At 33.7% G+C, this 26040-nt stretch overlaps 1 protein-coding gene across 5 annotated transcripts in view; it reads right to left on the reverse strand.

Annotated features, from left to right (window-relative positions):
- Ano5 (anoctamin 5) overlaps positions 1 to 26040 on the reverse strand; it is an 88810-nt gene that overhangs the window by 47874 nt on the left and 14896 nt on the right. For 2 of the 5 annotated variants that reach the window (XM_047517490.1, XM_047517493.1), the window contains 5 exons: positions 20304 to 20351; positions 17685 to 17726; positions 14437 to 14550; positions 4007 to 4075; positions 2201 to 2485 (listed from right to left, as the gene is read on the reverse strand). In XM_047517490.1, the coding sequence (XP_047373446.1) occupies positions 2201 to 2485; positions 4007 to 4075; positions 14437 to 14550; positions 17685 to 17726; positions 20304 to 20351 (558 nt within the window). The remainder of the gene's footprint in view (positions 1 to 2200; positions 2486 to 4006; positions 4076 to 14436; positions 14551 to 17684; positions 17727 to 20303; positions 20352 to 26040) is intronic. The other 3 variants (XM_047517491.1, XM_047517494.1, XM_047517492.1) reach the window with 2 other exon arrangements.

Here is a 26040-nt window from a genome sequence, read left to right on the forward strand (position 1 = left end):
TCAATCTCTTTGGTTACACTTGTAGTTTAGAACGGCATGCATATTACCAAATAAATATCTTATTCTTTGGAGAAGGTCTCTCTGATTATTTAATCTAGGTTGACAGTGGATACTTAAGTCATGACAAAGGAAGCACTACAAAATAGTAAGAAAAGTTGAGTGTTTTTAATAATTGCTACAAGTTAGCTGACCATATATAATGGGGAAAACCAATTTCCATTTTCTACCATGCACAAAAAATTAATTCTAGGTAGAGTGTGTTTCTCAATGTGAAAAGTGAAATAATACAGGCATGCCTCAGAGATATTGCATAATAAAGAGCAGACCACTGCAATAAAGCAAGTTATACAAATTTTACAGTTTCCCAGTGCATATAAAAGTATCTTTATAGTATACTATAGTCTATTAATATGCAATACCAGTATCTCCAAAAAAGCAATGTCTATACCTTAATTAAAACACTTTATTTTTAAAATATGTGAATAATCATATGTGCCTTCAGTTGAGTCATAATCTCTTTCCTGGTGGAGGTAAGGGCATATTTCTAATGAGAAAAATGAAGAAGATTACTTAAGATATTTTGAAACAATAATCCCTGGCCACCATAATTATTATCAAAAGTGGCATCTGTCTAAGGTTGAACACACAGTTGCTGGGCAGGCAATTCCCTTGTAGAAGTGCTTTTTGTGTAAGGTAGTGATGGCCTTTCTGCAAGTGTGTGATTCTGTGACTTTTTTTATATTAATCTTCCAAATGACTTGCACAACAAAGCAAGAATAGTAGTCATCCCTTCTGAAGGAGGGGAATGTAATTTAATGTTGAGTTACTCTGTATTGACACTGTTTACATGGATCAAGAAGACATAAAGAAATAGTAACATTTCTATGCCTAATAAAGCTCCTATTTCATTCTTGTGTGTTCACTTTTAATGGGACAAGTATTACTAGATTACAGTTTTCAGAGGGTTTTGCATATTTTCCTTCAATTGGTTCTCACTATAACACACTGTCACTGTTTCAAGAAGTTATCTTATTTAGAAAGTAGCTGAATTATGACTAAAACCAGGCCACGTGATTCCATGTCTCATGCTCTTTACTCCCTTAGTGGTTGCCTCTTTAAGTTTTTGTTGCTAATTTTTAATATTGGTATGAAAAGGGAGAAAACTTTCAGTTTATGAATTCATGTTTTCATACCAAAATCCTCAGAATTACATTTTAATATTCCTGTCAATGAAATTTTAAAATATTTACTTAGGAACTAGGAATAAAATGGAATCAATCTTTTCCTCTCCTTAGAAAAAGAGAGCCATCACCTAAAGGGTACAAGGGTCTTAAGGTTTTTAGAAACCAGATGATTGAACTAATATACAACAATGTATAAGGGCATCACAAAACCTGAAATTTTCTTCTGAAGGATAATATCTAATATTTGTTGAGCATTTGGCATGTGCCATGCACTGTTCAAACCTTTTCATATCTTAGTTCCTTTAATTTTTAGGGTAACCTATGAAGTGGATACTGTTCTAATCTAAACACAAAGAAATGGTGGCACAGAACTTTTGATACTTCAGGAGAGAGGTCTTTAATGGGAAACATAAAAGATCTTCATACTACAAATGGAGAGGAAATACTGATTTAAAAGGCTGAAAGTATGTGAACATTTAAAGCCTTAAATTGGGGGAGAAAATCTGAGATTTCTAATTCTACATATACATAAAGAAATCAAAACATTCAAATTTAACTTAAAATGATCAATATTCTTTTCAGTGAATTTATAAAACCAAACTTGAAGATTATAAGATCAATTTACAAAGAGCTTATAAAATCAAAGTTCTCTGACTCTCAGTTAAGGGTTTTTCCAGGATAGATGCTTTTGCTATTGTATCCACAGTGTCAATGACGCTTTTAAACAACAATTTGAGAGGCATAGAGGATAACAGGTTTTTTTGGTTTTTTTTTTTTTTTTTTTGGTGCTGGGGATCGGACCCAGGGCCTTGTGCTTAGGAGGCAAGCACTCTACCAACTGAGCTATCTCCCCAGCCCCGGATAACAGGTTTAAGTGAGCCAAACAGATTTTCCAACCTGCCCAACACCACCAAATGCTTAAGCTCTACACATAGTATTTTATATGCACATATATAGAAGCACACATAGGTACACGTGCCATAATTGTAGAGATGTGCAAAGTCTTCTCTACCTACAATTCTGTTTCTTGATGAGGATGGAAAGAAGGTTGCTTCATCTTCAATGAGGAAGAGCTCCTGCCGATGTCTGCTGAATTGGGCAGTGAAATATTCAGGACGAGGAAACATCACATCCTGTGGGAGCTTCACAGGCCCAAGCATATAACGTAAAGGGCTGTTCTCAGGTCGGGGAATATCACTTTCCTTAATAGGCATTTTGATTCCCAACACTTCGGCGTAAGTAACTAGTACCTCCCAAGGTGCATGGATCTTGACAAAATAAGTTCTTCCATCTTCTGAGTCCTGAATAAAACAACGGCAAAATCAGTAAGCCTACTGATTATTTGTTATTGAGTGATTAAAGAAACAAAACTTTAAAAAAAAAAACTCAAAGATTCAAAGCATTTATAATTTACTGAAAAACCACAGCAAAATTTAAAAAAAAAATAAATTCTGAAAAGATATAAAATTTTTATACACGTATAAATGTTTGTTATATATGTATATGTATATATACATATATATATATATATGCACATGTGAGAGAGAAAGAGACACACAGTGAAATGTTTTTAAAAATATATTTCAGGGTCAATCAACACACGGCCCTAAATACATAGTCATATATGGTTATGAACAATCTCTGAAAAACAATTTTTGGGGGCACTTTACCACTAAGTCACATCCCTAGCCCTTTCTATTTTTTATCTGGCACAGATTCTCATTAAGTTACTTAGGGCCTTGCTAAATTGCTGAAGCTGGCTTTGAACTCGTGATTCTTAGGCTCAGCCTCCCTAGTCACTGGGATTACAGGAGTGTGCCATGTACTCAGCTGAAATGGCTAGCTATAAGCTCAGAATTTTGCTTAGGTTATATAAAGGATATATACAAACTATAAGATGGTCTCACTTTTCTTATCCAGCTTTTGTATAAAGCCTACTTGAAGAGGAAGAACTAATAAAGGTTCATCATATAGCAGAATAAGTTATAGATTTGTGGTATAATATACATTTTTAGTTAGTAAAAGTAGAGAAGAAATAAGAACTAGAGAATATTAAATTTAGAAAGCATTAGAAATATATATAGACAGGGTAGGATCCTAAATATGTCTTTAAAAACAATTTTGAAAGTTATTTCAGAGAAATGGTTAAAGACAAAAATTAAAAATTAAAGAACTTGGTATATTCATGAAAAGAGCATCTTGACTTAAATAGTACATTATGCTGTAAGACAGCCACGTTAACTACTTAGGATACCAGATTATAGGCAGTTTTCAAAATAAGAATGAAACTAAGACCATGTCTTCACTTCTTTTGTATCCTGAATAGCTATTATGTATGCTCATTTTTAAAGTGTTCCACGGGTCTTTTAAAATTCTAGAGGGCATTCAAACAATTTTTTTTTTCCAGAATTGAGAAAGTAATTCTACTTCTAGTTGTAGGAACATAAGATTTTGTAAACCAAATGGTTACCCATTCTCTAAATTCAACAAAAATGATAATAAAGTTAATACGACCACCATGTGACAAATCATAAAATACTATTTTAAACATTAAATCACATAACTATTTGCTGACTTCTGAGTCTTTCTAATACAACTTAGGAGTTCAAACTGTTACAATACTACTACTAATCTAATCTGCTTACTTATGTGAACAATCTTCCTTTACACTACTGACCCGTAAGACCATAGACCCTACCATGCCCAGTACAGATATCTGATACATAGTGATCTAAACACAAAACTATCCACTCGAAGGCTAGAATAGGAGAAAACAACACTTAAAACATAAGATTCTTATATAAATTATCAATTAAATTTACCCTTTTGTCTTCCACTTCCAACTCAAGACCTGTTTTTCTCAGATTTAGTTCAAACTCTTTTCTTCTTTCCTATAGCAAAACAAATAAATGAATACTTTGTTTTATAGGCAGACTCAATACACAAAGGTTGTGCCTCCAGATGTTCTTGTCCCTCTCAGGTTTGCCTGTAAAATATTCAATGTAATACCCCCATCTTAATGTCATGTGTTGCCTTGTCCTGTACCATAATTAACAGCAAACACAAAATACAATACGTGAAAGAATTATCTAAGAAATATGTGGGACCTCTATTTGAAGAGCTGTACAAAACTTTACTGAATAACACAAAAGTTTAAAAAACCCTCACAAACAGAGAGACATATCATATTCCTAGTTGGAAAGACTCAATATTACAAAGGTGAGTGCTCTTGAAATAAATTGCGAATTTAATCAAATTATAACACACAATATGTTCACGACTTTTTAATCTTAAAGAACAGAATGGCTTCTTCACTTAGAAAAAAGTGCAGCTAAATTTTACTATAGTTCATTACTATAAATGAACATTACTGTGGGGTTTAAAACCATGTATTGATGGTCCAAATTTTTTGGCCTTAATTATTATTTAAGTGAGAAGAATTTCAGAGAGAAAAAATTTATAAAAGCTTTACTAGGATATTCTAGGACATGTCTACCTTGAAGTTTCTATAAACTTTTCAAAGAATAACAGGTAATTTAATATGATATTCTTCCACACTTTCTATGTTGATGGACTAGGCCTGTGATAACACTGAAAGTTCTCCTTTCTCAGATAAATTTTCATCATTTCTGCTTTGCAAAGTAAGGCATATGCAACTTCCAGAAAATCAAAAATCAGGTAGGGGGATTCAAAATATTGCTTTCAGTATTGAGAAAGTGAATAATTCTTCTAATTGCAGGAACACTTTGTAAATCACATGGTTAATCATTCCCTGAGTTCAACAAATCTTGTAACATCGCTCATACAATCATTATCTGACAAATCATAAAACATTATTTTAAACACCAAATCACTTTGCAGGAGTTCAAAAAACATTGATACTGTTACAATAACACTTTCAATAAATCTACTTGCTTATCTGACCAACTTTCCTTTACTGTAAAACACATAAAATGAAAAAAGGACATAATCCAAGCTGAACCACCTCATCCTAAGATTAATTTTTATTTATGCATGAATATAGAAAATATCGATCTCATTAATCAATACATTTATGACATGATTACTTTTTAAATAACTGTCAAATTTTGCAATATACTCATTTTCAATTAAGCACTAATACAATTACGAAATAATTCAATACAAAAGGTTTAAGACTTAGAATGTTATAAAGACAGTAAAGAAATTTCAATTAATATATATGTTTCTTGTAGCAAAGTAATGATTAACTGAATAATAAAAAAGACTGAAGAATAAAATATGCATATAAGGATAAAATTATGTGGGGAAGTAGAATGGACATTTTAGGTGAAGAAAAAAATAAATGGTACAAAATTTTAGCTGTTAAAGTGTTCCTTCAAATTTAAAAAAAAATGAATGATGGTTGATATTGAATTTCCACAGTATTTTCTTTCAGTGGAAACACACTGGAAAAGTAATTGAACTGGGGCATTTACAACATATTTTAAGTTATATCATTTTCAATATTGAAGGGTATGCTGAGTAAGTAGAGATGGAGAAGACTTGTAGATGGATCAGCCTTTGGAGGAAGTAGAGGAATCGAACTGTTGAGTTTCAGATGTCTATGAGACCTCCAAATAAAGATGCAGAACAGTCATAGAGTTGGGTATTATTGGGAGAGAATTCTGAACAGGAAAAGGAAACTCTGGATTTGGTAAAAATACAGTTTTAAAACTAGGAGACAGAATAATATCATTAGAGAAATCAATGTAAGTTAAGAAAAAAAGGTAAGGATTAAAAACTATGCCTTGAGGCACCACAAGAGTAAGGTTTAAGCAGAAGAAAAGATTGAGAAGGAACATTTAGTGAAAGAAGGGAAAAATACAAATGTGTTCTTTGAAGCCGAATGAAGAACATACACAAGAAAGGGTATGATCAAGTATGTCAAATTTTAATAGGTCCAGTATGATGAGGGCTGAAAGACTTCAACACTGGCTCTATGTGGAGATGAGCAGAGTGGTTGGGGTGAGGCCCTGAAAGGAACAAGTTTAATAAGATTGGGCAAAAAGGAATTTGAGAACTGGAGAGCAGTTGGTAAGGAAACTTGGATCAAGAAAGTTTTTGTCTTGCTTTTGCTTGCTGTTTTCTCAAAGTAGAAAAGTTAACTGCTTATTTTTTAAGGAACTAATTCAGGAAAAAAACACAAGATCTCATTTTGGAGAGAGAGGAAAGAACTGCAGGAACAGTACTCTTAATTAGGTACAAAGAAAAGAGTTTACATAACAGACAGGTAAGTGCTATCCAGCCTGCAGCCATGGCAAGATCATCTTTGGCATGTGGGAACTTGACTTTCTGGAGGTTTCTCTTCAACACCAGAACTGATAAGAGTGGCTCACTTTGCCACTAGTAGTTTATGCTAAACTCCTACTTTTATTCTAGGAGTAAGGGATTTGGACATGCCCTAGGCAAAACATGAGGAGGTGAACATCTCACAATTAAAGCCTAGGGCACTGAGTCTCTAATGATCTTGCCCAGTACACAACACTTTATATGTGTTATCACATATTGTTACTGGAGAAGCATGTCCTGAGGACTCTTGTAGGCTTGTTCCTGCTTTATCTTGGACATTATTCCATGAACCTTTTCTCTTTGCTGCTTTTGCTTTGCATGAACATGACTGTATGCTAAGTCTTGTGAGTCTTTCTAATGATTGAAAAACCTAAGGGTGGTCATGGTGACTTCTGAATAGTAGGTGAGAAGAAATAAACTATAGGGCACACATGGAAAGGTTGGCTTTAGATAGAAGGATGAGTAGTTCTTCTATGATAACAGGAAGGTAGGCAGACTGTATAGGTGGTAATTCTAGTGGATAGAGAGATGTGATGATAGAAACTTACAGAATTTCTCTTCTTGCCAGTTTTCTCAGCAAAGTATAAAAGTGTCATTAGCTTAGATTGAAATGGGGAAGGAGGTAGTAAAGGTATGATAAAAAAGAATAGGTTCTTAAGCAGAAGAGTGGGAGACAAAAGAATAAAGAAGTCAGATATGATTGCCACAGAGCAGTAAGGGCCAACTAGTGGTCCATGGGCACCTTATAAAGTGAAATTGAGGTTGTACAGTTTTCTTTCTGCATGGGTGTAGGCATGTAGAAAGTGAAGAGCTGGATTTAATTAAGGTTGCTTTGTTAACTGAGTATGTTTGAAAGAGGAGCAAGGGACTTGATGTCATATGTAATAGAGTGATCACAGTTGTTGACCATCAGAATTAAGCTAGAAAAAGATCAGAAAGAGGGGGATAAAGAACAGTAAAAAGGTAGAAAAATAATTATATTTCATCTAGTCCTGGTGGGATTGAAAGAGAAGTGTATAGGAAAGATCTGAAGAGTTGGTTAAAAAGTTTGGCCAAGGGGCTGGGGATATAGCTCAGTTGGTTGAGTGCTTGCCTTGCAAGCACAAAGCCCTGGGTTCAAATCCCTAGTACCACAAAAACAAACAAAATAACAAAAAAAAAAAAAAAAAAAGGTTTGGCCAATGAAATATAATTAAAAAGAACTACAGTTATCAGCAATGGCAACTTTCAGGGAAGTGAGTAAGAGAGTAATGGATCATTGGAGAAGGGACTTCAAGGAACAGAAGGGTTGGAGGGCCAAAATAATCTTCCATGCATGCACTGAGATCAAAAGTGATTGAAAAAAAAAGAGTACTGGTGGAAATACTGACAGTGAGCAGGAGCTAAAATTGTAGAAAAATAAAAGGGAAGAACCAGCGTCCAAAAAATTGACAACAGCAGTACAGGGTACCAGTCACTGAGATTCACAACTCAGGAATTTCAGGGACAAGGGAGGGAGAATACAGTGTAATTAACAAGACAAAAGATATTTTACCTTATCTCCAGGGAAAGTAAGGAAAAGTGCCTGCACTTAAGAGGACTGGTGGGGAAGCAGAACACCCCAATGAAGAGCCAAGAGTGAAGAGAACATTCAGAGAAAAAATGAAAAAGATAATGGTATATAAATTTCAGAGACCTGCTGGACCAGAAACCAGGAAAGAGTAAAAGAAAGAGACAGGACTGGATAGTCACATGATCTTGTGGGTAGGTATAATAGCTCTAGTTTTATGGTTTTCACTTTTAATTATATGATATTTACTTTTTTGTAAGTATGTAAATAAATGTGAGTGTATACAAATACATCCATATATATATGTATATATACATGTTCATCACACATTATATAGCAATGAACAAGACAAAGTACTTGGCCTTAAAAATCTAATTTATGGTATCACAGGCAGTAAACAAGTAAAAATAAAAATGAATAAATAACTTAGAATATGATAGGTGTTACAACAAAAATAACAGGGTGGGGAATAGAGCACAACATGAAGATTATTTCAGATCAGATGGATTAGTCATACATTTTCAAAATGAAAAATTCATATAAAAAGTAAATATTATTTTCAAAAACAAACCTATTTTATTTTTTTTATTTTTTTAAGACAAACATTTTATTCACCTTTTAAAACTTCTCCATTAATTGAGATTATTTTATTGATGGTTTTGATGGGAAAATAATGATGAATAATCATGAATAATAAATAGTGGCTCTTGATAAAATCAAACAAGGGGAATTAAGTACAGTTTCCTGGCCAACTTGTCTGTACCTCTTGAGTGAGAAGGAAATAGGAGTCCTAGTCATGGAACTCCTAGGATCATTCTTTCATTTGCAGTCATGATTCCAGGAGAGGACCAGTCATACAAAATATTTTCACATAGTCATTTTCCTGCTTTATAATCCACTTATGATTTCTTTCTTTTTTTTTATTGTATACAAATGGGATACATGATGTTTCTCTATTTGTACATAGAGTCAAGGCATACCATTTGTGTAATCATAGGTTTACATAGGGCAATGGTGTTTATTTTTTTTCCTTCCCCCCACCCCTCCCACCCCTCCCACCGTCTTACCCCTCTTTTCCCTCTATACAGTCCTTCTTTCCTTCATTCTTACCGCTGTCCTTATCCCTAACCCTAAACCTAACCCTAAACCTAATGCTAACCCCTCCCACCCCCCATTATATGTCCTCATCCACTTATCAGCGAGATCATTCGTCCTTTAGTTTTTTGAGATTGGCTTAAATCACTTAGCATGATATTCTCCAGTTTCATCCATTTGCCTACAAATGCCATAATTTTATCATTCTTCATTGCAGAGTAATATTCCATTGTATATATATGCCACAGTTTCTTTATCCATTCATCAACTGAAGGGCATCTAGGTTGGTTCCACAATCTGGCTATCGTGAATTGAGCAGCAATGAACATTGATGTGGCTGTATCTCTGTAGTATGCTGATTTTAAGTCCTTTGGGTATAGGCCAAGGAGTGGGATAGCTGGGTCAAATGGTGGTTCCATTCCAAGTTTTCTGAGGAATCTCCACACTGCTTTCCAGAGTGGCTGCACTAATTTGCAACCCCACCAGCAATGTATGAGTGTTCCTTTTTCACCACATCCTCGCCAACACCTATTCTTGCTTGTATCCTTGATAATCGCCATTCTAATTGGGGTGAGATGAAATCTTAGGGTAGTTTTGATTTGCATTTCCCTTATTACTAGGGATGTTGAACATTTTTTCACATAGCTGTTGATTACTTGTACGTCTTCTTATGTGAAGTGTCTGTTCACTTCCATAGCCCATTTGTTGATTAGATTATTTGTATTCTTTGTGTAGAGTTTTTTGAGTTCTTTATAGATTCTGGAAATTAGCGCTCTATCTGAGGTATGGTTGGCAAAGATATTCTCCCACTCTGTAGGCTCTCTCTTCACAATACTGATAGTTTCCTTTGCTGAGAGAAAGCTTTTTAGTTTGAATCTATCCCAGTTGTTGATTCTTGCTTTTATTTCTTGTGCTATGGGAGTCCTGTTAAGGAAGTCTGATCCTAAGCCAACAAGTTGAAGATTTGGACCTACTTTTTCTTCTATAAGATGCAGGGTCTCTGGTCTGATTCCGAGGTCCTTCATCCATTTTGAGTTGAGTTTTGTGTAGGGTGAGAGATAGGGGTTTAATTTCATTCTATTGCATATGGTTTTCCAGTTTTCCCAGCACCACTTGTTGAAGAGGCTATCTTTTCTCCATTGCATATTGTTGGAACCTTTGTCTAGTATGAGAAAATTGTATTTATTTGGGTTTGTGTCCATGTCCTCTATTCTGTACCATTGATCTACCTGTCTATTTTGGTACCAATACCATGCCGTTTTTGTTACTATTGCTTTGTAGTAGAGTTGAAGGTCTGGTATTGCAATACCCTCTGCTTCGCTCTTGTTACTGAGGATTGCTTTAGCTATTCTAGGTTTTTTATTCTTCCAGATGAATTTCATAATTGCTTGCTCTATTTCTGCAAGGTACATCATTGGGATTTTAATTGGAATTGCATTGAATCTGTATAGCACTTTAGGTAGTATAGCCATTTTGACAATATTAATTCTGCCTATCCAGGAACATGGGAGATCTTTCCATCTTCTAAGGTTTTCTTGAATTTCTTTCTTTAGTGTTCTGTAGTTCTCATTGTAGAGGTCTTTCACCTCTTTTGTGAGATTGATTCCCAAGTATTTTATTTTTTTCGATGCTATTGTGAATGGGGTAGTTTTCCTAATTTCTCTTTCTGAAGATTCATCACTTATGTATAAAAATGCATTGGATTTATGAGCATTGATCTTGTAACCTGCTACTTTACTGAATTCACTTATGAGTTCTAAAAGTTTTCTGGTGGAATTTCCAGGTTCCTCTAAATATATAATCATGTCATCAGCGAACAGGGATAGTTTGAGTTCTTCTTTTCCTATTCGTATCCCTTTAATTTCTTTGGTTTGTCTGATTGCTCTGGCTAGAGTCTCAAGGACGATGTTGAATAGAAGTGGTGAAAAGGGCATCCCTCCCTTGTTCCAGTTTTTAGGGGGAACGCTTTCCGTTTTTCACCATTTAGAATGATATTAGCCATGGGCTTAGCGTAGATGGCCTTTATAATGTTAAGGAATGTTCACACTACCCCAATTTTTTCTAGTGTTTTGAGCATGAAGGGATGCTGTATTTTATCGAATGCTTTTTCTGCATCTATCGAAATAATCATGTGATTCTTAACTTTAAGTCTGTTGATATGGTGAATGACATTTATTGATTTCCGAATGTTGAACCAACCTGGCATCCCTGGGATAAAACCCACTTGATCGTGGTGCACTATCTTTTTAATATATATTTGTATGCGATTTGCTAAAATTTTGTTGAGAATTTTTGCGTCGATGTTCATTAAGGATATTGGTCTGAAATTTTCTTTCCTCGATGTGTCTCTGTCTGGTTTAGGTATCAGGGTGATATTGGCTTCATAGAACGAGTTTGGGAGGGTTCCCTCCTCTTCTATTTCATGGAATAGTTTGAGGAGTATTGGAATGAGCTCTTCTTTAAAGGTTTTGTAGAACTCGGCTGAGAACCCATCTGGTCCTGGACTTTTCTTTGTTGGTAGGCTTTTGATGACCTCTTCTATTTCATTGCTTGAAATTGGTTTATTTAAGTTGTGTATGTCCTTCCCGTTCAGTTTAGGTAATTCATATGTCTCTAGAAATTTGTTGATGTCTTCGAGGTTTTCTGTTTTGTTGGAGTATAGATTTTCGAAATAGCTTCTAATTATGTTTTGTATTTCACTCGTGTCTGTTGTGATGTTTCCTTGTTCATTCCAAATTTTAGTAATTTGAGTTTTCTCCCTCTTTCTCTTTGTTAGTGTGGCTAAGGGTTTATCAATTTTATTTATTTTTTCAAAGAACCAACTATTTATTTTGTTAATTTTTCCAATTGTTTCTTTTGTTTCAATTTCATTGATTTCGGCTCTGATTTTAACTATTTTCTATCTTCTACTACTTTTGGTATTGGTCTGCTCTTCTTTTTCTAGCGCTTTGAGCTGTAGTGCTAAGTCGTTTATTTGTTGATTTTTACTTCTTTTTTTGAATGTGCCCCATGAAATGAATCTTCCTCTAAGTACTGCTTTCATAGTGTCCCAGAGATTTTGATATGATGTGTCTTTGTTCTCGTTTACTTCTAAGAATTTTTTTATTTCTCTCCTGATGTCTTCTGTTATCCATCTATCATATAATAGTGTATTACTTAATCTCCAGGTATTGGAGAAGTTTCTGTTTTTTATTCTGTCATTTATTTCTAATTTCAATCCATTATGATCTGATAGAGTACAAGGTAGTATCTCTATCTTCTTGTATTTGCTAACAGTAGCTTTGTGGCATAAAATATGGTCTATTTTAGAGAAGGATCCATGTGCTGCTGAGAAGAAAGTGTATTCGTTCTTTGTTGGATGGTATATTCTATATATGTCTGTTAAGTCTAAATTGTTGATTGTGTTGTTGAGATCTATAGTTTCTTTATTCAATTTTTGTTTGGACGATCTATCCAGTAGTGAGAGAGGTGTATTAAAATCGCCTAGTATTATTGTGTTGTGGTCTATTTGATTTCTGGAATTGAGAAGGATTTGTTTGATGTATGTGGATGAGCCAATGTTCGGGGCATAGATATTTATGATTGTTATGTCTTGCTGATTTATGCTTCCCTTAAGCAGCATGTAATGTCCTTCTTTATCCCTTCTGACTAGTTTGGGCTTGAAGTCCACATTATCTGAAATGAGGATGGATACTCCAGCTTTTTTGCTGTGTCTGTGTGCATGGTATGTTTTTCCCCATCCTTTCACCTTTAGTCTATGGGTGTCTCTATGAGATGAGTCTCTTGCAGGCAGCATATTGTTGGATTTTTCTTTTTAGTCCAATCTGCCAGTCTGTGTCTTTTGATTGATAAATTCAGGCCATTAACATTCAGGGTTATTATTGTGATATGATTTGTATTCCCAATTGACTCATATTTGTTTTTGACATGATTTGGTTTCTCCTTTATTTGGCTATTCCTTTAGGCTAGCACCTCCTGTTGCTGATTTCCATTGTTGTTTTTCGTCTCTTCCTCATGGAATATTTTGCTGAGAATGTTCTGTAATGTTGGCTTTCTTTTTGTAAATTCCTTTAGTTTTTGTTTATCATGGAAGGATCTTATTTCATCGTCAAATTTGAAGGTAAGTTTTGCTGGGTATAAGATTCTTGGTTGGCATCCCTTTTCTTTCAGGGCTTGGTATATGTTGTTCCAGGCCCTTCTAGCTTTTAGGGTCTGGATTGAAAAATCTGCTGATATTCTTATTGGTTTCCCTCTGAATGTAATTTGATTCTTTTCTCTCGTGGCCTTTAAAATTCTGTCTTTATTTTGTATGTTAGGTATTTTCATAATAATGTGCCTTGGTGTGGGTCTGTTGTAATTTTGTATGTTTGGAGTCCTATAAGCCTCTTGCACTTGGTTTTCCATTTCATTCTTCAGATTTGGGAAATTTTCTGATATTATTTCATTGAATAGATTGTTCATTCCTTTGGTTTGTTTCTCTAAGCCTTCCTCAATCCGAATAATTCTTAAATTTGGCCTTTTCATGATATCCCATAATTCTTGTAGATTCTGTTCATGATTTCTTACCATCTTTTCTGTTTGGCCAACTTTGTTTTCACGATTAAATAATTTGCCTTCAATGTCTGAGGTTCTGTCTTCCAGGTGTTCTATCCTATTGGTTATGCTTTCTATGGAGTTTTTAACTTGGTTTATTGTTTCCTTCATTTCAAGTATTTCAGTTTTTTTTTTTTTTTTTTTTTTTCAGTATCTCTAACTCTTTATTGAAATGATCTCTTGCTTCCCGTATTTGGTCTTTTAACTGTTGATTGGTGCGATCATTTAATGCCTGCATTTGCTCTTTCATATCCTCCTTCAATGCCTGCATTTGCTCTTTCATCTCCTCATTAGCTTCCCTGATCGTTTTAATTACGTACATTCTGAACTCCCTTTCTGACATTTCTTCTGCTGTGCTGTCATTGGGTTTTATTGATGTAGTATCTAGGTTTGTTTGGGACATTTTCTTCCCTTGTTTTCAAACCTCATATTTTAAATGTCACATTTAATATCTAAGGTGAGCTATATAAAAAACTATCAATCATTTGAAGGAAGATAAAGAAGTAGTCTCAAAATACGCTCAAAATAAAATTGACTTAAATACCCATTTGTAGGCTTCTAATTTTGCAGTCTTCTCACTAAGTGTCAGCTTTCAAGAAAACTTCAGAGCACTTTCACATTTGCAATATTATTCAAGGTGGACACCTATGTCAAAATACAGAATGTGCATCTTTTTCTTCCTGTTTCTCTAAGATAAGCACTTACCGCTTTTAAGTCTGAATCTTTCTTTATGTCATCAACGTAGGAAAGCACAAAATCAATTTGCCTAATTCCATCACGGAAGAAGACAGAATCTTTGCTTTGTTCTCTTTTTTGAAACTGCAGGAGACATAAATGACATATTCAAAATTACTGTTTATTCTCAAATAGCAAAAACTATAGAGGACATTATTTAAAATTTGATTACAACCTTATTTTCTTTGACCTTGGAATGGCATGTCAGGACAAGTAGCCAGAGTTCTCATTAGCAGAAGAGGATGTTTATTTTATGACATGAAATTTCATTGAGGGGTTAAATAATAAAAACTCAGGAGGAAGTTAAGAAATCCACACAAAACAATGCTTCAATTGTATCAAATTATAAAATGAACATATGTATACATTAATCCCAAAATGCACAGAGAGTTTTGTTATATTTATTAAACATAGCAATTAGTTCATTAGATAACCCATGATTACACACTTCTTTTAGGATGTGATTAATAGTTACAGATCTTTTCATGTAATTATCACTTTCTATTTCAACCTTTGAAATGTTAGAATAAAATCAAGGCACAATTAAAAATTAGAAAGCTGGTGGCTTGCTAGCTGGTCTCACTGTAAGTAAGTTCTCATGCAAATCTCTTCTACCACTGATCTTGGGTGAGTCACAGTCAATCTTCTGTTTAAATTTGTGGAATTATTTCACTATTATAATCAAACTTGCAAGTTTAGGTTTCATATGTTGTATAGTTCATTCATCCCTTTCCTTTCAAAACAGCAAAGAAGTACTAGAGAGCTTATAAAAAAGAGATTTCATGTTTGACTTATTTGGTCTTTACAATTCACATGTAATATGTAATACTTGACACTTTTAATAGTTCACCTGTAATATTTAGAATTATGCAAATAGATAATGCAGTGAATGCCAGTGCAATTATTCTCCACTTGCTTAAGCAAACTTTTGTGAACGGGGAACTAGATGTCTGTATTTCACAAGTGGTGGTTTTATTAGTTTGAGTTTCTTTTATAGTACTCTGTGCTCTTTTATTCACCCAAGTCAGGCCAGATGAGTCTCCAATATAAAGGAATGGGTGTAGATCAGTTATGTTCAAGTAAGACAAAAATTTCGTGTTTTATCTGTGGTATATGAACAGAGTTACTGTACATAATGAGTGAACAGCTGATGTGTCCCAGAAAGAATAAATTTCCAATGCACAGGAGGAAATTAATGAAAAAATGAACAAAAACATCCACCAAAAAATCTAGGGAGTACAGAGATTAAGAATCAAAATTTAGAAACTCAAAAGTTACGTCTGAGTTTTTGGCACACCATGTGAAGAACTGAATAATTGGTTATTCTTTCCTATAAGAAAATAAAATAACCAGAGAAAACTCAAACTGCTGTATGTCATATGTTATACCTTGATTATAAATCAGTCAAGAAGGAAAAGAATGGAAATAAAACAAAAGTCATTGGCACTCTTACAAATCATCATATTAGCCTATCTTATGAAATTCCCACAAGTTTATGAAAGCTAAATGGAAGAAAAAACTAAACCAAGTATAATCTAAGTACAAAATTAGAGAGAGAGGAAAAAAAAAACAAAACACTCCTCTTTCTCTGATTCTGTGACAGTCATATTTTACATGTTAGGTTTGTTAAATGACTAATATTTTTACAAGTGATCATATTGTTTAGACAAGCTAAATCTAAGTTCACAAAGAACAGGAAAATCCAAACTTCTATCATACTGCAACCCTGATTATAAACTATAACTTTTTTTAATATAGAAAAAAAATCACTGGTATCTTTGCAATCACCATTAGGCACATGTTTTAATATTGTTAACAAAACTGATTAAAGCTTATTGGGTTCTTGATAATAGCCATCCTAATTGAAGTAAGATGAAATCTTAGAGTTGTTTTAATTTGCATTTCTCAAATTACTAGAGATGCTGAACACTTTTTCATATATTTATTAATCACCTGTATATCTTCTTCTGAAAAGTGTCTAGTTCCTTGGCCCATTTATTGATTGGGTTCTTTGTATTTTTGGTGTAAAGTTTCGTAAGTTCTTCATAAATTTTGGAGATTAGTGCTCTATCTGAAGTGCATGTGGAAAAGATTTTCTCCTACTCTGTAGGCTCTCTTTTCACATTATTGATTGTATCCTTTGCTGAGAAAAAGCTTTTTAGTTTGAATCCACCCCATTTATTGATTCTTGCTTTGATTTCTTGTCATATCAATGTTTACAGCAGCTCAATTCACTATAGCTAGATTGTGGAACCAACCCAGATGTCCTTTGACAGATGAATGGATAAAGAAACTGTGGTATATACACACAATGAAATATTATTCAGCCATAAAGAATAATAATATTATGGCATTTGCCCATAAATGGATGGGACTGGAGAATATCATGCTAAGTGAAATAAACCAATCCCAAAAAAACAAAAGTTGAATGTTTTTTCCCTGATAAGTGGATGATGATATATAACGGGTGTGTGGGATGGGGTTAAGAGAAGAATGGAGGAACTTTGGATTACTTACAGGGAAATGAGAGCAGGGAATGGGTGGGTTATGAAAGATGGCAGAATGAGACAGACAGTATTACCCTATGTACATTTATGATTACACAAATGGTATGACTCTATATCTTGTACAAGCATAGAAATGAAAACATGTACCCCATTTGTGTACAATGAATCAAAATGTAGTCTGTAAAAGTAAAATAATAATTTTAAAAAAGCTTACTGGGGCAGAAAAATGCATAATTTTGTTACACAGAATACTTTTAAAACACATCATGTTTTTGTTTTGCTCAAAACGTAACACAAAGACCATATTTTATAATACATGCATATGTTAGTGTTTATATTTGATCTGTTCTGAGAAATGCCAATTTATAACTAAGCAAACATTTGAGTGACTTCTCTTTGAATAATGGGGTTATTCTGAGATTCATAACCTATATTCCTGATAGGAGTTAATAAACCCCTGAACTATGTGAATTCTATTTGCATTAATGTGTGTGTGTATGTGTGTGTGTTTATACATTTTTAGGAAGAGGGTACACAGATCTCATTATAACCAATAATGATTAAAAATCACCATTCTTAAATGTCAATTTCCAGGGAAGTAGAAATTGGCAACAAAACCCCCCATATTAATAGTATTCATTGGAAGAAACTGATCCAGGCTATTATTAAGCCATCCAGAGCATAAGCCAACAACATTTAGCACTATTTTACCATAAGACGCCGCCTCAGGAACAGATTGAATCGTTTTGCAGGCTGTGAAGCAACCAATAGGGAGTTAGCAAACCCTACTCAGGATTAAACAGTTTAAAAAACAGATAATCAGTATGAAACACAGTCAGTGTGATCACTCTGTGTGTGTGATATTTAAAGCTGAAGGACAGAAAAAGTTAACAAGTAATAAAGAAGAAAAAATGGGAAAGAATAATAAAAAAAAATTTACTTCAAAGTAAATTTCCCTAAATTTTTTGTAATGTAAATTCAAATGGAAAATATTTGTTAAATTATGGAAGAAAGAGAGGCATAATGAATTAAAACATGGGAATAATGGAAATATAAAGCAAAATAGATATTCTTTACATATGCCTCTATACATCAGACAGAGAAAGCAAAATTGCCACCATTATATATTCTGGGAAGACATATAATGTGGAAAGTTTACCCAGGGCTTATTTCTTAAATATTTCATGACTTTCTAACACACTGAGAAAAAGAACATCATTCAATTATTGAAACACTGAATTGTCTCCTAGTTTCTATTGTCATGGCTAAAATACTAATATGTAAAATACCAAGGAAATGTCTTTAAAATATCTGATATTTGAAAGATATCTGAAAGAAAACAAAATCAATAGCACAAAAAAGTCCATACTGTGCATACTTTATTGTATCATGAAAGAATAAATAATCCAGCAAAATTACCAATGAAGGAGCTCAGTTCTTAACATAACAAGTTTTGCATCAACTATTCTCTTTCTGGAACAGACTGAGGAGGCCTAAGCAACTGGTGATTGTTGGGGTAAAAATTCCTGTTCTGTAATAAGCCATTTCTATATGTAAAAAATGAGAAAACAAAATGAAAAGTCTGACTGCCAAACAGGAAAATGGAAAACATATACAAACAGAGTGATAGAGTAAAATTAATTAAAATGACATTTCAATGTTGAAAAAAATTAGTATCTCACTCACATAGAGAGAAATACAAATTTAAAGCCATTGCTATATGTAAAAAATGAGAAAACAAAATGAAAAGTCTAACTGCCAAACAGGAAAATGGAAAACATATACAAACAGAGTGATAGAGCAAAATAAATTAAAATGACATTTCAATGTTGAAAAAATTAGGATCTCACTCACATAGAGAGAAATACAAATTTAAACTAAACTAAGGATACTGAAAAAACTGAAATAGCTCTGAAGAGGCTATTGAATGGGCAAAGATCTAAAGGCATGACGGTCCAGTTGACCAAGCTGTGGGGGGACAGGCACTCTCACACATTCATTAGAACAGATGGGGCGGAATTTAGCAATATAGGGAAGGACTACATGTGTCTTTGTTTTCTAATAGAGAAATCCCATGTAGAAAGAGATACTGGTCAAAGTAGCTTAAAACTAACTCCCAAGGGTATTCATCATTGCCATATTTATGACTGCCTTGGAAGAATTAGACCAAATAAAAATAAATGGTTACTGAGAGGCCAAAGAAGGAAGAAACTTTGTCTGAAAATGCTTTATTTCTCAGTTTCAACTGAGATAGATTTACCTTCAAGCCAATAAAGTCTAAACCTCAGGGTACTTTTCTTGCACCTGCCCCTTCTTGGGATTTAGGAAAGACCCTAGCAATATATTCTCATGGTAAAATAATTTTCAACTGGTTTCTCTTAAGGAGAAAAATCCAATTTTTTTAAGATTTAGGCATCACTACACCTTATTTAATCTATGGTTTTCAACTTTGGAATCATGTGAATGCTTTACATGATCAAAATAAAAATAAATAAATACCAAACCAACAAAATTTCAATTATTTTAATTTGATCATCTCCACATCCTCATTCAGAATACTAGTTAGTTCCCTGGTGAAAAACAAACCATCATCTATGCTGAAACTATTTTCCCACCTTCCAAAATGGCATTTGTTATTAGCAAAGAGTGAAAAATTAAGAGGTCTACTGACCTTTTAATTGGCATTCAAATTTAATTTTTAAATGAATTGTTCTTCTTCATAAATATTATTTGGCATCTCTTTATAAACAAGAATGATGTATGGAAAAAAATCCAAACTAGGTCTCAGAAACTTAGCCCCAATCAGGCGTGTTAGCACACACCTGTAATCCCAGTGGCTCAGGAGGCTGAGACGGGAGGATTGTGAGTTCAAAGCAAGCCTCAGCAACTGAGTGAATCCCTAAGAAACTTAGCAAGACATTGTCTCTAAGTAAAATATTTTTAAAAGATGGGGATGTGGCTCAGTGGCTAAGCGCACCTAGGTTCAATCCCTAGTAACAGAAAGAAAAAAGAAAAAAAAAGAAAAAAAAATTCTTAGCTCTAGTCTAGGATCTATTGTTTAACTATCCATACTAATGGTTTTGATCAAGTCCTCAACTCACTGGACTTTTCATTTTCTCATTTGCAAACTAGGAATTATTAAAATGCAAGCAAATTGCTACACTTCATATGTTATTCTATGCAGCATAACTGATTAACATAAACATAATAAATTATCAAATACCATGTGTGAGGGTCTTCAAAAAACTGCATTGGGAAAGACAGCATCACCCTACAGTCTGCAAAAAGGTATCCCATGTATGCCCATTGGTAGTACCAATTGCTGCTTACCATTCGTTCTTCCTTGATGAGAAAACTGGATTCTCTGCTGCTCATGCTCTGTTAGTAGCATTGGGGGGAAGACATAAGGCTGTCAATAATAGTGTCAATCAAACAAGTGGAACCTTTAAGTTTCATTAACAAAATTATTAAGGTTTCCTATGCACAGATACTAAACTACTCAAGGGAACTATGAAACTCCCGAAAGTTGCCCCAAATTTTGTATATTCATATGTATCCATGTATGGATCTATGTAACTGTGTATGTGTCTGTGTGTGTGCAAGTTTCTGTGTGTGTATAAAGAGAGAGGATATGTGAGAGAGAGTGATAATTTGGGAAGTACCTTTATTAAATAATACATGACATGAGAAATAGTTAAGAATGTGATAAAAACTGCAGGGAAATAACAAGGAGCTTTATTCTATTAATGAGACTGAATTTTGAACAGAATCAACTAGAAGAGCAGAATTAATTAGCTGTTTTATGCCTTTCAACATTGGCTTCAAATTATTAAAATGAATATCTTAAAAAAAGTCATCATCAGGATTCTTAAGACTTTATACTCAAGAAAAGGTTCATATGTGTATATAAATATACCTGCACCACTTGTAATTAGAGTAATAATGATGCCTCCCTGAGGGTGATGGATTTTAAGGTCCTCATGTTACATATGGCCAGCATACCATGCAACCTACTCCTGAAATCACACACATTCACTCCTCAGTAGTCTTTAGGGTCAGGTACAGTAAGAATTATGAAGAGAGAGTAGATAATAAATAACCCACAATTCATATCTAGACTGGGAATTCACCCATCTTGTTCTTGGAAAATCACAACCAGCATCTCATTATGACCAAGAACCAATTTTGCAAAAGCAAATAAAAGGCACTATAGATGAATTTTAAAAATACTCATGATGCATCCTAGATAAAGTATTCGTAGGGCATTCTGGAGGAGTAAAGTGGCAAAATGTGCCAGGAGGAAGTGGTAATTTCTTTGTGTTCTTAAAGAGGATGAAGAGAAAATTTTGAACACATGCCAATTATCATACCACTTAACTTATACAAAAAGTTGCATATCATCTATGGTAGTAAAGTAATGTTGAACCAAGTGGAAATGATTCATGACTTGCTAAAATCCTATTCCACTTATCTGTGATTCTTACTTATGGACTGTGAATGAATTTCACTAGTGAATCTAAATATATCAGCTAAGGAATAAAGCTAAGGAATATCTTAATCAGTCAACTCTGAAGGAGAAATCTCTACAAATAAATTGTATAGCTCCATAGTATATTTTCATTTTATGTTGATTTCTCATAACATTGTTTTTCAATTATTCTACAGAAAAGTCAGTTACTTTGCGGATAAAATGGTACCAAAAAAAAAAAAAAAAAAAAAAAAGAAGAAGAAGAAATGTTCCAAAAGTCATCAGTGTAGTATCACAATCTGTCACTTTAGGAAAAATAAGTTTGGTATGATTTCCAATCAAAAACTATGGTTATATATCCAGTTTTCAAAAAATGTGAAACAAAATAATAAAGGTTTTTCTTTTTGCTGAGTATTTCATTATCTCCCTTCTTACTGACCTCATTATTTGGCAGAAAGAGAATCCATACTGTTATTAATTCTACATTTCCCTCAACAGTGGCAATAGCTTTCACATCTCAGGTGCTTTCTTTCCTGACCCCAGCCACCAAAAGATTTAGTGAAATAGTACAAAATGAAATGAAATGAATAAATGGATAAATAACACAAACTTTAGTAGCAAAATGGGATACTATTAAGAGGATCTATAAATCATCATAGACACTGAAGTCATTCTGAATATTTGAAATATTAAATGGGAAAGATTTGGAGACTGAAATTCAGAAAAAAAAATATCAAAAATTCTATACAGGAATTTTCTGGTTTTGAATAAATTTCATTATGCATATTTCATTGAGTATATTTAAGGTATTCAACATAATGTGATCTCACAGTGGTTTTAATTTTAATTTTCCTAATAATTAGTGATGTTGAACACCTTTACTCATAACTTTTGGCCATTCTTACGTCTTTGAAGAAACAGACATTCAGGTCCTTTGCCCATTTTTTTAACTGGGTTACAAAATTTTCTACTATTGCATCATAAGAGTAAAACTTAGAGTATTACCACATTTTCAAACCTGTGGTTTGTAATTATTTTCCTAGTTCACAGATTGCCTTTTCACTTTTGTTATTTCCTTTCCTGTGAAGAAGTTTCTAGTTTGATGTAGTACCATTCATTTATTTATGTAATCTGAGATTTTTACTGTGATACCCAAAAATTTACCAAGGACAATTTCCAGGAGGTTTTTTCCTACGTTCAGTGGTTTCAGATCTTACATTTAAGTATTTCATCTGTTTTATCCATTTTGAGTAGCTAGCATGGGATGTAAGATAAAGGTTCAAATTCATTTTTCTACATGGAAATCCAGTATTCCTGTAGGGAACATTCCTCGAGCTTATCTGACAGCACTCGCTAACACACACCATGATCTAAGTAAGCCAAACAGTCTGGACAGACAAACTGAGGTAATGGCAAAGACTCACCATGGAATGAAGGTCTTTGCAGTTGCTGAGGCTGAGTTTGGAGCTGAAGGAAGACCTTGCTTATCAAGCATCCCAGCAAGCTGTGATGTGAGCTCGCCTTGCTTCATGCTGGGTGCTGGAGCTTACCATCCCCCCAGTCGTTTGTCTCAGACTTGTTGTTAGGCAGAATTACTTAGGCTTCCTTGGTTTGTTTATATTAACTCAATGTATAGTTCACCTATAGGCTGATTCTGTTATGCTTTAACAAGAGTGTTAACCTGATTGGATGATGTGCCTATATATGTCCAGTACAATCCTAAGTAAAATTAGATCTGTGCCTTCAGAGCCCTATCTCTGATATCTCAGTGCACTAGGTAGGCATCCTACATCCTCACCCTCAGGGGACCCCCGTCTCCAAATATCTACATATTCCCAGCATCACTTATTGAAGAAACTATCCATTTGCCACTGAGACCACTTAGACTGAGTCCTTGTTAAAATTTGTTTGACCATACTTTTTGGATTTGTTTCTGGGTTCTGTATTCTGTTCCACTATGTGTGTGTGTGTTTATATGTATTTACATTTGAACTTTAGGATTCATTTACTATTTCTTTGAAGAATGGCATTAGAATTCAACAGGATTGTGTTAAGTCTCTATATTGGTTTGGGTAGTATAAACATTTTGACAATGTTAATTCTTCTCATTCATATATACAGGTATCCTTCCCTTATCTGTATCTTCAATTTCTTTCATTAATGCTTTAGATTTTCCAATCTTTAACTCTTTGGTTAATTTTATTTATGCTTTTTTTTTTTATTCTATGGTAAATAGGATTGTTTTCTTGATTTCTTTTCAGTTTGGTCATTATTTGTGTATAGAAATGCTACTGATTTTTGTACATTGATTTTGTATCAAACATCTTTACAGAATTCATTTAATAGTTCTAAAAGATTTGTGTGTGTGTGTGTGTGTGTGTGTGTGTGTGTGTGTTTGTGTAGAATCTTTAGGATCATTTCACCTGCAAATAGGGATTAATTTTACTTCTTTTCCTAAAACTAGCATACCTTTTATTTCTTTCTTATTTTTTTTTTTCTAATTGCTCTTACTACTACTTCCAATCCCACATTGAACAGAAGCAGTCCAGGTGGGGTATCTTTGTCTTGTACTGGATCTTAGTGGAAAAGCTTTCAGTTGTTCTGAGTGTGGTGTCAGCCATGGAATTTTTAATAAAAGACCTCCTCTTGTACCTAACCATTTTAGAGTTTTTATCAAGAAAGGATGCTGAGTTTTTTTCAAATACTTTTTATGCAGCACTAAAATGATTATATAGCTTTGTATTTTTTCTGATCAAGTCATACATCATATTGAATTATTATTATTATTATTATTATTATTATTATTATTATTATTTGGTATTGAGGACTGAACTCTGAGACATTCGATCACTGAGCCACATCCCTAGCCCTATTTTGCATTTTATTGAGACAGGGTCTCAATGAGTTGCATAACACCTCCCTTTTGTTAAGGCTGGCTTTGAACTGTTGATCCTTCTGCCTCAGCCTCCCAAGTCACTGGGAATACAGACGTGTGCCACCACGCCTGGCCTTTGAATTATTTTCATATGTTAAACCAGTCTTATGTGCCAGAAATAAATCCCACTTGAGCATAATATATAATCTTTGGATGTGTTGTTGTTTCATTTTCTAATGTTTTACTGAAGATTTTTGCATTGATGTTCATGAGACAGTGGCCTGTATCTTCCTTTCCTTTCTTCCTCCCCTCCTCATTTTCTTCCTTTCTTTGTTCTTTCTTCCTTTCCTTTTCTTTCCTATGTCTTTGCTTGGTTTGGGGTCAGGGTGATGCTGGCTTCACAAAATGTATTTGACAGTATTTCTTTTATCTTCATTTTTTGGAAGGTTTAAAGAAATACTGTTAATGACTTATTTTTTGATTATTCAGTAGAGTTCAGGGATGAGGCCACCTGGTCTTCTTTCTTTGTTAGAAGATTTCAATTGCTTCTTCAACTCTTTGTTATTTGTCTCTTCAAGGTTTTTGATTCTTTCTGACTAAATTTTGGTAGACTTTATAAATATATAAAGCAAATATTAATAGATATGGGAGAATAAATAGTAATACAATAATACTATGGGACTGCAATTCACCTCTTTCAACAATGGAAAGATCAAGTAGACAGGAAATTAACAAGGACATAATGGGCTTAGATAGCACTTAGATCAAATAGACCTAATATACATATATAGAATTTTCTACCCAATGTCAATAGAATACACATCCTTCTCTAGAGGACATGGAACTTTCTCAATAAGAGACAATACATTAGGCCACAAAATAAGACTTAACAAATCTATGAAAATTGAAATTGTAATTGGTATAGTTTCTAATCCCTACAGTATGGAACTAGAGGAATCTTGGTAAGTTCACAAATATCTGGAAATTATACATACTCCTGAACAACCAGTGGGAGAAAAATGACACCAAAAATAAAATTTAAAAATATGGTAGGCACAATGGTGTATAATCATATTCCCTGCTCCATGGGTGGTGAGGCAAGAAGATCACAAGTTTGAGGCCAGTATGGGCCACTTACTGAGACCCGGTCCCCAAATAAAAAATAAAGATGGCTGGGGATGTAGTTCAGTTATAGAATGACCATAGGTTCAATTCCCAGTACTAAATAAATAATTATTTTTATATATGTGTATATATATGTATTTTTATACATGCATATACACACACACACATATATATATATATAAATATCTTGCAATGACAATGGAAACAACACATCAATACATTTGGAGTGCAGTGAAAACAGACTGAGGAAGGAAATTTGTAGCAATCAATGTCTACATTTTAAAAGAAAAAGGAGTCAATTAGTCTGACAGTACACCTCAAAAACCTGAACCAAATGTTAGTAGAAAGAAGGAAATAAGAGAGATCAGAAGACAAGTCAAATAGAGAAAAGTAAAACCATAGGGGGAAAAAAAATCAATAAAATCAAGGATCTGTTTGTTAAAAAAAATAAACTGAACAAATACCTATACTAAATTAAAAAAAGAGAGAGAGAGAGAAGACAAAATCAGAAATGAAAGAGAAGATGCCCTGGGAATAAAAAGGATCATAAGGGATTATTATAAACAATTACATGCCAACGAATTGGAAAGTTTTGAGGA

Source organism: Sciurus carolinensis, chromosome 11 (genome assembly GCF_902686445.1).
Source record: "Sciurus carolinensis chromosome 11, mSciCar1.2, whole genome shotgun sequence".
In the NCBI taxonomy this organism is placed as follows: domain Eukaryota; kingdom Metazoa; phylum Chordata; class Mammalia; order Rodentia; family Sciuridae; genus Sciurus; species Sciurus carolinensis.